This window comes from Leptodactylus fuscus, chromosome 11 (assembly GCF_031893055.1).
Source record: "Leptodactylus fuscus isolate aLepFus1 chromosome 11, aLepFus1.hap2, whole genome shotgun sequence".
NCBI lineage: Eukaryota > Metazoa > Chordata > Amphibia > Anura > Leptodactylidae > Leptodactylus > Leptodactylus fuscus.
The window spans coordinates 13,651,811-13,668,774 of record NC_134275.1 but is presented as its reverse complement, the minus strand read 5'-3'; the positions used below and the strand labels follow the sequence as shown (position 1 = coordinate 13,668,774).

At 43.7% G+C, this 16,964-nt stretch overlaps 1 protein-coding gene across 3 annotated transcripts; it reads left to right on the top strand.

The window, feature by feature from the left end:
• The first annotated feature begins 1,258 nt into the window (after positions 1-1,258).
• GJB1 (gap junction protein beta 1) lies at positions 1,259-7,088 on the top strand. 3 transcript variants are annotated; one of them, XM_075258805.1, is made up of 2 exons: positions 1,259-1,367; positions 5,868-7,088. In XM_075258805.1, exon 2 carries the CDS (start codon positions 5,880-5,882, stop codon positions 6,669-6,671), a length of 792 nt encoding a protein of 263 aa, XP_075114906.1. In that variant the 5' UTR covers positions 1,259-1,367; positions 5,868-5,879; the 3' UTR covers positions 6,672-7,088. The 3 variants fall into 3 exon arrangements, with proteins under 3 accessions (XP_075114906.1, XP_075114907.1, XP_075114908.1); XM_075258806.1 differs by lacking the exon at positions 1,259-1,367 and adding an exon at positions 1,903-2,169; XM_075258807.1 differs by lacking the exon at positions 1,259-1,367 and adding an exon at positions 2,757-2,822.
• The last annotated feature ends 9,876 nt before the right edge of the window (positions 7,089-16,964 follow it).

Below are 16,964 nucleotides of genomic sequence, written 5' to 3'. Positions count from 1 at the left end.
GCCATTTGGAGCACTGTGTGTGCGGGCCTTCATGTAGCCATTGCTCCCAACTGTTAGGTCAGAATGGCACATATGGCGGGCAGTTTGCTGAAATGACCATCCTGCTTCATCTCAGTCCAATCTAGTGATGCTCCCCCTTGGCGCATATTTATCAGTCAACATTCTCTCACCAAGGAGCAACATGGGGGCTCAGTAGTTAGCACTGCAGCCTTGCAGAGCTGGAGTCCTGGGTTTGAATCCTGCCAGGAACAACATCTGCAAGGAGTTTGTATGTTCTCCCCGTGTTTCTGTGGATTTCCTCCCATAGTACAAAGACATACTGATAGGAAAAACAAAAATGTACATTGTGAGCCCTATATGGGGGGAGTGAGGTGAGAGGGATCTAGTGTGGAAGTTACATAGCAGGAAGCTGAACCATGTGAACAAATGCAGAAGATACAAGCAGCTCCCAGAGACTGTATATGGGTGCATTTATCAACCCATTAATAGCACTAACCGTTTTATTTATTTTTTTAAAAAACAATCTCTCACCAAGATGTACACTACCCAAAAGTAGCCTTGGTGACACATGAGCATACTACTACTTTCACTGATATTTGCCACCTTAAAAACAAAAATTTCCCAATCTGACTATACTTAGACTTCTGCTCTAATGTAATCTCTGTCCCCATTATTGTCTATTTGTAGCCTGTTTTTATTTTAGGAAAATACAAGCAGCCAACCAATGTTGGTATTAAAATTGTTCTCCATCTCCCACCCGTCTCCATGTCAAGTTGACTTTCCATTATGGAACGATGTTGTATTGTATGGGGATATGTAGATAGAATACAGATAGTATTGGGGGGGGGGGGGGCATTTCTGGATAACAAGAATTGTATCATTTAGCAAAAAAAATGGATCATCTTCAGATGACGATGGATATTGGAATTTCATAAGTGGACGGAAAGATATAACATTGTCTGGATAGGATATGATAGGATGTGACCATGTCCGAACAGAAGAACGTGGATCCATGTTTGTATTATTGTTACGGAATGGCAGCTAGAAAAGATACAATGTGACCGAAGTCAGTGGGGGGAGTGGACAAACTTTGGTGTATCTGGCCATGAGTGACACAAAGCAAGTCCTGCCCCTATTTTTCTTACTAAGCTGAGTAAACATAGGGCAGATTGGGTTATCAGGATTGAGAGCAGTTTAATTAACAGCCAAGGGTATAAAGGTCCAGGGAAGAATTGCAGTGTCAGTGCAGAGGAAACATTTGATTTGTGCCGTTGTGCTGCCTACATTATCCCCAGAGTGCCAAGAACCCGGCTGTCTCTGACCTAGCATTGTGTCCTGGTGCCTGGCCTTTAAACACTAGACATCAGGTAAGACATATTAGCTTTGGGGGGCTTTGGTGCATGTTGGTGGGATGAAGGACTCGTTGCAATAGATGTCACATGTATGCCATTGTTAGAATGACGTTGTAAGGCCAACCAGTGTCATGGGCCCATGGCGTTCATTCCTTTACTTGACATCCGCCGCAGTAGAGTCAGCCAAGTCACCATCAGATGAAGATAATGGGGGAAATAAAAGGGGGATTGAGCTCACGAGCCAGTGCAAAGCCTGGAGGACTGACAGAACAATCAGGAGGATGGGGCGGGGGGGTTACTAATTAGCTTATGATTCTCTTGTCCTGGTCGGGAAAAAGACGCATTGTGACTATCCGGTGGGCGGAAGTCTGAGCAGAATGAATGGTAACATGTTACCGAAAGTGAGAAAGGAGGCATTGTGTGGCGTCCCAGCAGAAAGACAGTGTGACAGGGGGAGCAAGAGGATGGAGAAGAAGAGAAAATCTTACAAGCAGTGAGGGACTCTTATACACAGCAAAGGGACTAGAGGGGACAGCCCAAAGTGTCAAAAAAGACTAGGTGTCCAACGTGAAAAAAAGGGAAATAGGGAATGAATGCCTAAAGGTAAGCGAGCGAAAGTGGGATAAAAGGATGACGGGACTGTCAAGTAAAGGAATGTAACCGGAGCAAAGAAGAAGGGAAACATTGACTCGGAATTCAAGGGACAAAAATTAGAAGACACCAACACAGAAAGAGGCTGAAATCCAGAATTGGGAAGGGAAGAGACTGTAAACCCAATGAGAACCGGTAACCAAGTGGCTTCTTAATCCGAGAATTGGTAAGTGTTCTGGATGGGATTGGATGGGATGACGTTTCCATCACCTCTTTGGCCTTATTTGGGTTCCTACTTGATAGACCTTTATTACGAGTTACAAAGTGTATCGGCCCAATATATTATGTTCCATATTAAGATTTCCTATACTCTAAACTTTGCTGCCATCCCTCGTAGCCCCAGTCTACAAAATAGCGCACAACCTATCCCATAGTGATGGCGTTCAGGATGCCGCTAGTTTCCGCCATTTACAGCCCCATCACTGTATTGTCCTCTCTCTTATAATTTCGTTTTCCTTGTAAAGTTTTCTACAGGTGACATTTTACACCAAAGCCTCTAAAACCTGTCGTTCTTCATTCTTCAGTGAGTGTCTGGAGAGTCAGGGAGTGGAGGGTAACAGGCGTTGTGGGGAGTGGAAGGTCAATGAAACTGCAATAGATTTATGGCAAATGTCTTGAACTGGTCAATGTGTTCATGTGAGACGTCACTGGTGAACGCTTAGTCACGGAGCGCGTATTGTAGGATAGCTTTTAGCTTACTCAATGCTTGTGAGTGGAACGCTGAGTTTCCGTGTAGGTAGTTTGCTTATTGTCGCTTGGTATGGCGGGAGCGATTGTGGGGACGTTCTGGGCCAGTTAAGGAGTTGGGATCAGTACAAGGTACGTTGCATTATATACGTTAGTATAATTAGGTATAACCATTTACTAGATATTATATAAAATATCAATTTTCCTATTGTTTTACTAATTGTTGCATTTTGTCAATGTTTGTACAGTTTATTGTAATAATTGCGTTATAGGTCCTGTATATTGTCCTGTATATTGTCTGATGTTCAAGTGGAGTGTATATAGGTAAAGGATAATATATTGCTACAAAATAATCTATAGTAATGTAATAGCTCTCCTGGATACAAGTATACTATATACAGATCTGCTCAGCAGTATACGGCATTCACTTGCATGGCTTGGCCCCAATCCCCAGTTGTTACAATGTGACGCACGATTTCCATGCTGTAGGTCGGTTCCCATGCGGTGACTATGGGGCTTCTTATGTGGGTTTCAAGATTGGATTTATAAGATGTAAAAGAGAGAAAAAGTGCAAAATGTATAAAAAATCAAAAACTAATAAGGTTTCTTGTAGGTGATAAAGTGACATAAAGCCCATTGCAGCCAAATATTGCCTATAAGGGGACTGAGGTCAACGTTAATCAGATCCCGGTCACCCCCAGCCTGGCTCTAAGAATGGTCCTCAGTCAGCGAATAATCTAGAATTAGAGGTATAAATCCATTCTATCTGCTATGGTGTCCCTGGAAAATACAGTCCCGTATCTCTATTGCACCCTGTATTAATACAGGGATTTATTTGTGGGCTCCTCCATCTGTAGGGCCACTTTAGTTATCAGTGTGAGCCCCAGTTATTCGCTTTCTATGTCTAACACATAGTAACTTTGCAGGGTCGAGTCTTCCAAAATACACTCCTATTAACCCAACAGTTGCCAGATGTGACACAGGACAGGGATGGAGTCAGGGATTGTCAGTGTCATTTGTACCGATACCTTGTATCCAGAATCCAATCCTTTAGATTCCTTGTATTAAATAATAATGCACAATATGTTGGAGAAATAGTACAAGAGCATCATAAACCCATCTATAGTAATAGGGTAAGGAGCAAACTCCTGGAAAGAAAGACTTGTGGGGTTATAAATAGACTCTGAGATATTGCTAAGAAAATGCGAATTTAATTGGTGATGAATAATGTGATTTGTATTAGGTTAGACCCAGATAACACCGTGTTAGGCGATAACACACCTCACGTTACATAATGTTCTTTCTCCTCCTAGTTAATAGTAACGTTGTTCTGCTATTATGATACAATGTCACTTGTCACTTCTATGGGGAGAAAGTCACAAGACTTGAATCATCTGAACGTTGCATCAGTCACACAAGCCGCTATCTACTCCTAGTCTAATGTCCCCTGCGAAGCTACATAGGGGTGACCAGGATTATATGGGACGACTCTGGATGGGTTCATACAAAGCATATTTTGAAGGGGGGTCTGCAGTTTTTGTTCCAGATTTTCATGCCATTATTGAGCCAAAGTCAGAAGTGAATTCATCTGGAATGGAGAATATTAAGGATTTATCCTTCGCCTTCCTATGGGATCCACTTCTGGCTCTGGCTTAAAAAATGGCCTCAAGGACTACAGTGGTCTTTGTGCAAACCTTCTTAAAGTTATGAGTATAGTCCTAATCCATACATTGAAAAGCCCTAACACCTCTCTTACACATTTCCTATATGTTTGTATACATGGCCTCAAGTGACTGTGACCCTTATGGTTAGGAAATAGAAGACCAGACCTATAAAGACCTTAGAGATCTCTGTCCCATTTATGGCGCCCATATAAATATCCCAAAACAGTGTTAGGACCATAAGTCTTATCATGTGACCAACAGCTATTGCCACTGACTCCACCATTCACATTTCTGGGTTAAAAATAAATATCTGAAAGACACATCACTTATATCAGTGTTCTCCAAGCCTGTAACTGATATATGGAGAATGGGGCAGGAAGCAGAGAGCGCTGTTATATGTGTAGTGGCGGAACTGAGTCACTGCAACTAAGCTCAAGTCCATATGAGTGCTGATCTGCAGTACCAGGTCTGGCCACTATACAGAGAATGGAGCAGGGAGCAGACAGCGCTGTTATATGTGTAGTGGTTGAACTGAGTCACTGCAACTAAGCTTCAGTCCATATGAATGAGTGCTGATCTGCAGTACCAGGTCTGGCCACTATACAGAGAACAGCGCTATCTGCTTCCTGATCCATTCTATGTATATCAGCAACTGAGAACTGCTGATCGGTAGGGGTGCCGGGCATCAGACCCCCCATTGATCTTATATTAGCAACTTGTCTTTAGGATAGATCATCACTTCTTTACTGTCATCTACATGTTTAACTTTACAAACCTCACTTGTGCTCTGGTATTTTAACCTTATTCTTACCTATTTCTACCTTGTTTGTTTATGATCAGTTTGTTCTCAGTTTCTTATCCCTTTATTATCAGCCTCATTTATTTGCATTTGTTTGTTTGCACAATATTTCTTCCATTACTTCATTATTTATCCATGTCCTAATAATAAAAAAGAAATCTAATAATAATAATAATAAATACTTGGCCTAGTTTTCAAGAATTGCAGCAATTTCTATATTTTCAGCATTGCTTCCATGTTATAAAGGTCGCTGGACGCAGAACTGTCTGGCAGCTCAGTGGCAGCTCAAAGTGACAGCCTGTAGTTCAGCATTGGGCCCCCTAGTGGTCAGCCTAAAAAATTGCATGCAAAGAGGAGAAGATTTACCTGAGAAAATTACGTCAGATTAACGCAGCTTTTTTTGTTGCAGATTTTGTTGCAGTTTTTCAACCCAAAGCCAAGAATGCTACAAAAGGAATGGGGAATCTATAGGAAGTTCTTATACTTCTATCTTGTACTCAATCCATTCCTTGCTTTGGCTCGAAAAACTGCAGCAAAATCTGCAACAAAAAAGCTGCATTTCCGCAACACAATCTAAAACAATATTTCTGAAAAAAATTTAGCAACACATGTGAGAATGTGATTCATAAAATATATCTAATATAATATAAATATCTAATATATAATATAAAATATTTCTATATGTATTCATGTTGTTATCTGTTTTGTCCGCAGAACTGATACACGATGAATTGGGCGGGATTGTACGGCATTTTGAGTGGCGTCAACCGCCATTCCACAGGGATCGGGCGCATATGGCTCTCTGTGGTTTTCATCTTCCGTATAATGGTCCTTGTCGTGGCTGCAGAGACCGTCTGGGGAGACGAAAAATCGTCATTTATCTGCAACACCCAACAGCCTGGATGTAACAGTGTTTGCTACGATCACTTCTTCCCCATCTCTCACATTCGCCTGTGGGCCCTGCAGCTCATCATCGTCTCCACTCCCGCGCTTCTTGTGGCCATGCACGTGGCTCATCTGCAGCACCAGGAGAAGAGGAGCTTACGGATGAGCGGCCATGACGATCCTAAAGAACTCGCCGAAGTCAAGAAGCAGAAGATCCGAATCTCAGGCCTTCTGTGGTGGACATACACACTGAGCGTGATTTTCAGGATCATCTTTGAAGTGGCCTTCATGTACATCTTCTACCTCATCTATCCTGGTTACGCCATGATCAGACTTGTCAAATGCAGCGAATACCCCTGCCCAAACACAGTGGATTGTTTCGTGTCTCGCCCCACCGAGAAAACCATCTTTACCGTCTTCATGCTCACCGCTTCTGGAATCTGCATTGTTCTAAATGTAGCAGAAGTTTTCTTTCTTATTGGTAAGGCCTGCACCCACAGACGGCAGAGGCACGGAGACTCCTTCCGGGATAAGGAGCACCGGCAGAATGAGATGAACACTCTGCTAACAGGGGACAGTCTTATAAAACGGGCCCCGGGGAGCCAAGAGAAGGAACATTGCACCACATCCTAGAGCCAGTGCATCACCAAACACCACCGGAGACTTGAGACTTGAGTTACCTGGCGGAGGAGGACATTTGCAGATAGGGGGGTCGGTTTTAGGACATTTTATGCTTTGACTGTGAAGGGCAAAGAAATGACTCAGATAAAACTGCAATATTTGCACAAGATGCAGCAAGTCCGTCCTAAGTCTCCTAGCAAGATGGACCGGACCTTGTCACCGGACCTGTCTACCTATTGCCCTGTCCTCTAATGCTCACCGACCACTTGAACTGGAGCTTCTTGCAGTATTTTCAATAACAGGGGAGGGAACGGGGGAGGGGGATTTTTTCTATAGGGTTGGGAAGTGTTAGAAGGGAAGAAACAATGTATTTGTACTGTTATGGATTTGAGATTGTGTTTTAATATTTTATGTGATTTATTATAGAACCACAGATTAAAATCGTAAAACCAATTCCTATAGGTTGACATAAATCGTCTGCTTCTTCACATGGGTATGAAGGGGACGATAACCCCATAAATCTGTATATATTCCTATGGAGCAGGGTTCAATGGTTGCTAACTCTTCATCAAACTTGCAGTAATATAGGCAAATATAGCAAACTTTATAATATTGCAGTAAATGCCCCTTTAAAGGCTCTTTTCCAACTCCGTCTTACATTGCACACATTCTCTGGATTCTATGCTAAATCCGTCTTGGCCCCCAAGACTGTCAGCTCGTAAAGGGATCAGAGTATATGTGCCCATGAAATCGGCGGAGGGGGATAAGGAAGTGGCAGGGACTGGTGCCTATGAAATACAGGGCGCATCGCTGGCATCCATCAGGCACTGTGTGCCATCAGGGCAGTATATACGGTCTATAGGTGGGAGTTTAGGCTTATAAGTCCAAAAAAGGGGCCGCCATTCACTGTGATTGGGATGCGAGAGAGAACTGCGTTCTCAGCCAAAATAATCATAGAATAAACAGATTTTCTAGATTCCTGCTGGATGATGTGTGCGGTTACCTCGCCAGTCTGCTGAGATGGACTGCGGCGATGGATACCGGTGCTATAATCTATGGCTGCTGCTTTACTAGCTCTTGTCTTGTCTCAAGTCACTGCATCGGGTCTATAACAGGGGCAGTGGTGTAACTAAAGTCTTGTGGCCCCGGTGCTATCTTTTGTCCCCCTACCTGATCCCTACATTCTTGATAGTGATGGTTCCGGGTGCTGAGGAGTTTAATCCACCTTAGTGTGGTTGGGGAATCTGTGGGTCTCCTTGGCTTATGGGCCAGATGGAAGCTGCAATCTCAATACTGATGCCAGTGCTTATGGGGCCCCTAAGGCTCCTGGGCCCGGGTGTGACTGCACCCTCTGCAACCCCTCAAGTATAATTATAAGGGGTACTAGGTAGCAATTCCCACCGGTCCCTGGAGACTCAGGGAGCCAAAAGTCCTCACTACAACAAGTATTGCACATGGTAAGTGGGGGCCACATTACATATTTCACATTGGGGCCCAACAGCTTGCAGTGTATAATTCGGAGTCACACTTGGGTACCATTTAATAACCAATAACGTGTCACCTTCTGAGACGATCATAAGAATAGTGGTCCCATGTTCCCTGTTTGCCGATATTTGTTGCCCACTTTTCCTATAGAGCTCAGTAGATGGCAATTAAAGTCTATGGTGGTTATAAAAATGGCCACGTGCTGCGACCACTGTTATACGAATAAGGGGCGTAACAATAATGGAAGTGTTGCGGCAAATGTGTCACTGACTTACATCAGCCTGGAATGACTTACGTCTTGCATCAGGTTATTAAGTATATAATATATCTTATGTACAATGTGTTACGGGGAGACACAGCTGGTAGCGACGCCATTTATTACAATACAACTATATAGATGTAAGGAGGCCTCGTTCCTCTCCATGGGTGCCCTATTACAGCACCGTACATAAAGGAGCCATACTACGGCTGTATACATGAGGTCTAATTACATATATACCGCACTGTGTAATATGGCAGATTCTCCTGAACAATGATGGCTTTCTCCTGCCGAGCGAACAGCTGCCGGCCAGAAAATGAGCGCCTTCTCCAGGCCAGAGAATAACTATCATTATCATTTTAGGAACGTCTTGGCCTGTGCGCACATTCATTACAGGGTAGCAGGCTCTTCTATTAAATCAATGGCTTATCCTGAGCATACGTAGAACATCCACCACACTCCATAAAGAAGCTCTTGTTTCTCCCTCTATGTAGAAGACAATAACAGGATTGACCGAGACCTAAGAAACAAAGAGAGTCACACAGGTGAGGAACCAACATTGGCATATACCCCATCTCCATTGCCAACCTTAGGATTTCAGTGGGCGGTCCCAATCATTGATTGACAGCTGGGTATGCAGAGACTAGTCACAGACTACTGGGCACCTAAGCCCAGGGCCCCCTGACAATCTGCCTTTATCCGGAAAAGGAGAACTCCTATTGACTCTGCTTTCTGGGCCCCATCATGGTGCCATCCTGTACCTGTATGCAGTGGACCCCAATGGGGCACCTCCGATCACCGCCCAGTTGGACAATAAGCACATTGCAGAGTTGTGTCCATTGTTTGCACAATTCTTCCAGGTGAGCGCACACCTATTTGTTCTCACACTACATACACCCAGTCTGAACACACTACACGGCTCTCCCTTTCCCCTTATTTCTCATAAGCTCATGGAGTATTGTGTCCACTGCCAGAGGACGTGCCCAATTTTTGACTTTCTCATAAATCAGGTGCCCATTCCTGCAGGACACGTGTCTACTACGTTATTATCTATGCCAGCTTGTACATTTGTAACTTTTTTACGCTACAGAAGTAGTATAGGCAAGTGATAAATCTTCCCAGTATGTTTTGCTTTAGAGTGGGCACCCAGAATAATAAAATGGCTTCCATCTTCCTTCAACAATAACACATTCTTCTATTATCTTCTGAGAGAAGGTGACAGGCAGAGTGCTGGAGTCCCATTTTATTAGCCCCAGGTTTCTGACCTATGTGTGGTCCAGGGTGGGTCTTGAGTAGGCCTCAGCCCAGGTGTGGGTCCTAAGCTTGTTACTGGAGCAGAGAAAGCCTACACTTCAGGGCAGAACCTGGGAGCGAGAGGAGGCATCTGGGTCTGTCCTGCAATACTGAGGGTCTGGTGTGACCGTATTGTGCTAGTTTGTTTGTTTGTGTGGTTGGCAGTAAGCCACACATATAGTTAGCGTTATACGATTTAGTTAGTGCTCGGACGAGCAGGGTTTTATTTGACGTTTTTGCCTGGAGTTAATTCTGTATTTTATTTTGCTTATTCTGCACCTGACGTGAAGGTTTATTTATTTATTTTGCTGCTTTTCCCAAATAAACCTGTTTGCACCTGATTTTGTGCCCCTGTCTCTGACTGGTTGGGTCCGCACCATTGCTGCTACCCCACACTGCATGAAATGATGCTGACAATAACATTATATTAGAGAGTACAGAATCATTGTAGCCCAATCCAGGCATATAAAGACACAGTCCTAACCTACCATTAACCAACCATAGCAGGGGATTCTCCTGCAGAGGAGGCAACATATGCAAAGAAGCTCAAGTGCAAAACCCGAGGGCTCGCATACACGACCGAATCATAACTGCTGAGGACTATTGCAACATGTAGATGAAATACGGCATGTAGATACCGTATTTTTCGGACTATAAGACGCACTTTTTTTCCCCAAAATTTTTGGGGAAAAGAAGGGTGCGTCTTATAGTCTGAAGGTGGCGCCTGGCATCCGCTGTACTAGAGAGGCGGAAGCCGGCAAGTGATAGACGCCATTACAGGTGCCGGGGCCTGAGACATCGCTGCGCTCCTCTGCCCCGCATGAAGCCAGCAGCGGCAGGGGCTCCTCAGTCCCCCCGCCGCTGGCTTCATGAAGGGCAGAGGATCGTAGCGATGTCTCAGGCCCCGGCGTCTATCCCTCCCCGGCATCCGCCTCTCTAGTACAGCGGATGCCGGGTCAGTATCCGTGGCCCCTTCTCCCCCGGGGCCAGTCCCCACCGGCCCCGTACCTGTAAAGTTGCAGGCCGGCTCCTGCGCGGCGATATCGCAGGAGCCGACCTGTTCGGGTGACAGCCGGGAGCCTAATGAGGCTCCCCGGCCTGTCACGGCTATATTAGTATTGCGGCTGGGTCTATGACCAGCCGTAATACTAATATACAGAACGTCCCATAGACGGCAATACAGTTGTATTGCCGTCTATGGGACTTGTGATCAAGTGACCGCAGGTTCAAGCCCCCGGAGTGGAATAAAATAGTAAAAAAAAAAAAAAAAAAAAAAAAAAAAAAGCTTTAAAAAATATGAAATAAATAAAAGTTCTAAATCACCTCCTGTTTTTTTTTTCAATACAAGGTGATCTAAGCAATAGATATCCCCCAAAATGGTATAACTAAAAAGTACAGCTGGCCCCCCAAAAAAAACGCCCTATACATCCCCGTACAGCTGCAGGGTCACCTGTCAATGTGGCCTTGCAGCTGTTGCAAAACTACAACTCCCATATATTAAATATTTTACCAGTTTTTGCTTCAAAATTTTTTTTCCCTATTTTCCTCCTCTAAAACCTAGGTGCGTCTTATAGTCCGAAAAATACGGTAATAGGGGCATGGTCCATGAAGAACTATGGCAATGTGGTAAAACAGAAAATGTGCACAAATAATATACAAACCGCATTAGATGCGTCATTGTAAGTGCATGGGCTGACCTACAAGTCATATACAGATTCGTACAGGGTGTAGGTCTCTATTTTAAGAGGGCAAGTCTTTAAAATAACAAAGCCTATTCTGGCAACGCTCCACAACAGCTGTCATGTCCATGGCCCCATGGCAGTGCAAGCATTACCTACAGCAGAAAGGATGCGTCCGCTCAACACTAGTTTGATGTAGCTTTAAAGGGAATGTCCACCTACAAACGCCATCTCTGGTTTCCAGTTCCGATCATCTGTTAGGCCTCTAGGCGACCCCAGACTCATTTCTCATACAATGCGTCTGGTGTAGACTCGCTGGGTATTATCTTCCTCTAGAGCGGCGTGCACAGAGTTATATCTGCTAAAGGTTTTATAGTTTACAAATTCTATGGACTGTGACGCCAAGTCAATAAGTCATGTGTAGATACAAGTGTTGTCTTATGGTCTCCATAAATATGCAATAGAAGCAAAAAGTCTCCTGTTTGCTAAGATACATCACTGTACGGACGGGGCCTAGTCTGACCTTCAGGGGCTTACAATTGGGCTCGGTCAATGAAACCATTTGGGATAGTGGTGTATCAGACTGGTCTCGGACCCTGTCATCTTGCCACAATAGGATTACAGATGTATTAGATGGTGTCGCTATCATACATGGTCAGGACCAAGGTTTGGGGGAACAGTCTGCTTATGGTTCTTTTTTTTTTTTTTTAAATTCAAAGTTTTTATTGCAAATTTTTATAACACACAAAAACAGTGAACATCAGGGCCAACCATCGCCCAGAGATGTACAAAGACAATATACAAAAGCAAAATGACAAATAACAATTAAAAAAGAGAAAGCACCGAACAAAACGGAATCATCAGGGAGAATCCCTGGACAAACCAAGTAAGGCAAATTAAGGGATGAAAAGGGGGAAAAGAAAAAAAAAAAGTAACAAACCATGGCAGGAGAGTAGGAAAGAAAGAGGGGATAGAAAAGAGAGGAGGAGAAGAGAAAAAGAGAGAGAGGGAGAGAAAGAGAGAAAGAAAAAAGAAAAAGAAAAGAAAAGAGAAAAAAAAAAAAAAAAGGGGGGGGGGGGGAGGGAGAATGGGAAGGGGGGGGAGGGGGAGCGAGCAGAAGACAAACCCGAAAACCCACGTACCAGCGAGACCTGCAGATATAGTGAAGGTCGTCAGTTCTAAGAGAGAGGACCAGAACCCAGGAGCGTCCGATACTCTCCGGTACCCTGAAACTGGAACCAGTGATACCAGGTCTTGATGTAAGCATCAGTCGAGTCCTGCAGGAAAGAGGTAAGTTCTTCCATCCGCATAATCTCATTGACCCTGGAAATCCAGAGGGATAGAGGAGGGGCTTCTACACGCTTCCAGAAGAGCGGGATACACGCACGGGCAGCGATGACCAAGAAGCGAAGCAGAGAACGTTTATAAACTTTCACCGAGGACTCGCAATGATTGAGGAGAAACAGGGCCGGACCCAAGTGGTGGGGGGTATTGGTGAGTTGCAAGGTGACACGTTTGACTCCATCCCAAAAAGAGGACAGAGCAGGACAGGACCAGAAGATATGAAGCATGTCACCGTCTTCTTGACCACATCTCCAACACAAAGGAGACACCTGAGGGAAAATAGCGTGTAACCTCGTAGGGACCCTGTACCACCGTGACAAAAGTTTATAACTAGCCTCCTGGTAGCGGGAGCTGATCGAGGTGGAGTGGGAAAGGCGGAAAATTCGACGCCTCTGTTCCCGGGAAAGAGAAAGAGACAAGTCACCTTCCCATTTCAACAGAAATGGGGGCACAAAGTCATCCGGAGGCTCAATTAAGAGTCGATATGTGAGCGAGAGAGAATGACGAAGGGGGCCATCCCCAACCAAAATCCTCTCCAAGGACGTAGGTTCAGAGCGGAACTGCTTATGGTTCTTAATGGACTTGTCCTGTCCTTACTAAAGTTCTGTTTTTCAGTGTAATAAGGGACAGCAGCGGTTATAGGGACCAAGAGCTCAGACAACCCGTAATGTGCAGTCATGTGATGAATGTGAGCGATGGAGATGATTACATATTATTCCTTACTGGCGACATCATAGATAGATAGATAGATAGATAGATAGATAGATAGATAGGAGATAGATAGATAGATAGATAGATAGGACATAGATAGATAGATAGATAGATAGATAGAACATAGATAGATAGATAGATAGATAGATAGATAGATAGATAGATAGATAGATAGATAGGAGATAGATAGATAGATAGATAGATAGATAGGACATAGATAGATAGGAGATAGATAGATAGATAGGACATAGATAGATAGGAGATAGATAGATAGATAGATAGATAGATAGATAGATAGATAGATAGATAGATAGATAGAACATAGATAGATAGAACATAGATAGATAGGAAATAGATAGATAGATAGATAGATAGATAGATAGATAGATAGATAGATAGACAGATAGATAGGAGATAGATAGATAGATAGATAGGACATAGATAGATAGATAGATAGATAGATAGATAGATAGATAGATAGATAGAACATAGATAGATAGGAGATAGATAGATAGATAGATAGATAGATAGATAGATAGGACATAGATAGATAGATAGATAGATAGATGATAGATAGATAGAACATAGATAGAACATAGATAGATAGGAGATAGATAGATAGATAGATAGATAGATAGATAGATAGATAGGAGATAGATAGATAGATAGATAGGACATAGATAGATAGATAGATGATAGATAGATAGATAGATAGATAGATAGATAGATAGATAGATGATAGATAGATAGATAGATAGATAGATAGATAGATCGATCTGGCTGGTGAGGACATTTATAGATAATTCTGTAAAACAATCTTTATTTTATTCTTTACACGAGGTTTGAGAACGAGACAATATTTGTACAATCACATAAACTATTAATTCCGGGGTTCTTCGCTTCCCGGGATCTGTTTAGTGTCATTTATTAGCATTTGGTTTTTGTTGGGGTGACATACTGCTGAGGACTATGTGACACGTTGCAGACAGGCGGTGTGTGGTCTGTGTCTTTGCCTTATGTTTCCCCAGACAAACAGCAGTAGCAAAAGACCCCTGTGTGCGACCCTGGTCTTATATACAGTAGCGGCGCTCAGGACCCTCACTCTGGATTTATGTCTGGTGTCTTGTCTTGTCTGGTGTCTTGTACCATCTGTGATCTGTGCTAAGGAAAGTAACCTGGAGCTTTGACCAGTAGTCCATAGTGGAAATGGAAGCAGCTAATACATGATATTCACTTTTGGAAAACACAACAAGTGCTTCGATACCACTCATATTCAACCAACGCTTACCAGTCCAGCTGCCCCTTTATAAATGGGATGTCATTGTGTCTCCAGGATAACCAATGGTTAGAGTCATATAAAGGGACATATATTGTATACCGTATATACTCGAGTATAAGCCTACCCGAATATAAGCCGACCCCCCTAATTTTACTACAAAACAACTGGGAAAACTTATTGACTCGAGTATAAGCCGAGGGGGGGGGGGGAAATGCAGCAGCTACTGGAACATTTTCAAAAATTAAAATGGTTTTTGGGTGCAGTAGGTGCTGGGGAAGGGGAGGGGGTGTTTTGGTTGTCTGTCTGTCCCTTCTCTGAGCTTGAGGACTGAAGTTTTTTTCCCCCCACGTGGAATTCAGCCTGGCTGACTATAGGGGATCTGCAGTGCTCCTATTAACCCCTTCCTGACGGAACAGGAGCACTGCAGATCCCCTATATTCAGTAGACCGGGCACTGTCAGACACAAGGATACCTAATGTGTATGTGTGTCACAGTCATTTTCTACTTTTATAGGTATTTTTTTCTCTTCTTCACTATTTTATGGGAGATTCTATACATTACTATTGCAGATGGTCATAGAACCCCCCCCCCCCCACCCCCACCCCCAAAAAAAATAAATAAATAAAATTATTTTTTATTTTTTTTTTGCTGACTCGAGTATAAACCGAGAATGGCTTTTTCAGCACAAAAACTGTGCTGAAAAACTCGGCTTATGCTCGAGTATATAGGGTAATCCTTTTCGTCTATTATAGAGCGCGGGGGACATTTGTACGGTTTTGTGCGCAGCGTCCCTGTATGATTTATATCTCAGCCTTACCTGTAATATGACATGTCCATTGGGCGCCAATAGATATTCATTTGGAAAATTTACCAAAAATTCTTAAAAAAATAACATACAAATCTGATTTACACGCTGAGCCATTTCCTGGTGACACATTCCCTTTATGTGACAGCAGGCGTCTTGGTTGTTTTTCTAAGGATGTCATAAAACATTGTCACCTGTGAGTCCCGTCCGGCAGATGGACGCTGCGCAGGATCGCACCCGACCCCTTACACTGGGACCTGATGTATTTCTGTCCTGAAGTCAAACTCAAGTCACCAAATCTTAGTGACAAAGAACGGCAACTGGTTCTTCCACCCACACAAGGCCTGTGAAGGAGACTGAAGCGAATTCCTTACAGGATTATATTTCCTCTCTGAGTAATATTACTGGCAGTAGAATCAGTGTAAAGGAGAACGCGGAAGGAATTCACCTCATAGCGGAGATCTCGGCCTTTGGGCGGTTTCACATGAGCGTAATACAGACGCATATCCGTGTCTATGTTATGGCCATAAATGTTTTCCTACCACAGGTCTATTTACCCCAACTAACAGCACCGCAGAGTGTAAGACGGGGTTTTTTGGAACGGATTTTGACATGGAGGTTGCTGGTCCAAAAAACGGCTAGCCGCGACTGGATACCAGTGCAGTGCATACAGCGCACCGACATCCAGTCGCGGCATTCCACTCCGGATTAGGCCCAAATGAATGGAGGGAGGTGTCGCACCGCGGACGCTGTGGTGGATTCCTCGGCAAGAAAGGGCAGCTCACTTCTTTTTTCCACGAGCGGCCTAAAACCGCCAGCGGAGAAAAGAAGTGAACAGCGCCAATTGAAATCAATGGGAAGCGGATTCCGCGTCCAAATCCGGTCCAAAAAAACCCCGCGTGAACTTACCCTAAAGCTGTTAAATCAGATCACAAGACAAGAGGTCAATTTGTGTCTGCGGTATAAATTTATATGTAAATTGTGTGACAGCAGATTTAGCACAATAACGATTGGAGGATTTGGTTGTATGGTGGATTTACATGCTACAAACATCAATGTCACATTAGGATATGGAGACGTCAGGGCCCCTTTTATGAGCTGGAACATTGTCCCCCATTCATTGATATCAATCCCAAAGTAATCTATTGGTGGCTCAGTGGTTAGCAGTGCAGCGCTGGAGTCCTGGGTTCAAATCCTGCCAAGGACATCTGTAAGGAGTTTGTATGTTCTCCCCGTGTTTGCGTGGGTTTCCTCCCACACACCAAAGACATACTGATAGGGAATGTATATAGTGAGCCCTATATGGGACAGTGACTGACGATATCTGTAAAGTGCTGCGGAATATGATGGCGCTATATAAGTAAGCATAATAAAAAAGTAATATATGACCACTGGTTAGATTGCTATGTAGATTGCCATAGGGGCCACTGTTTTTAAAAGACACTCCATG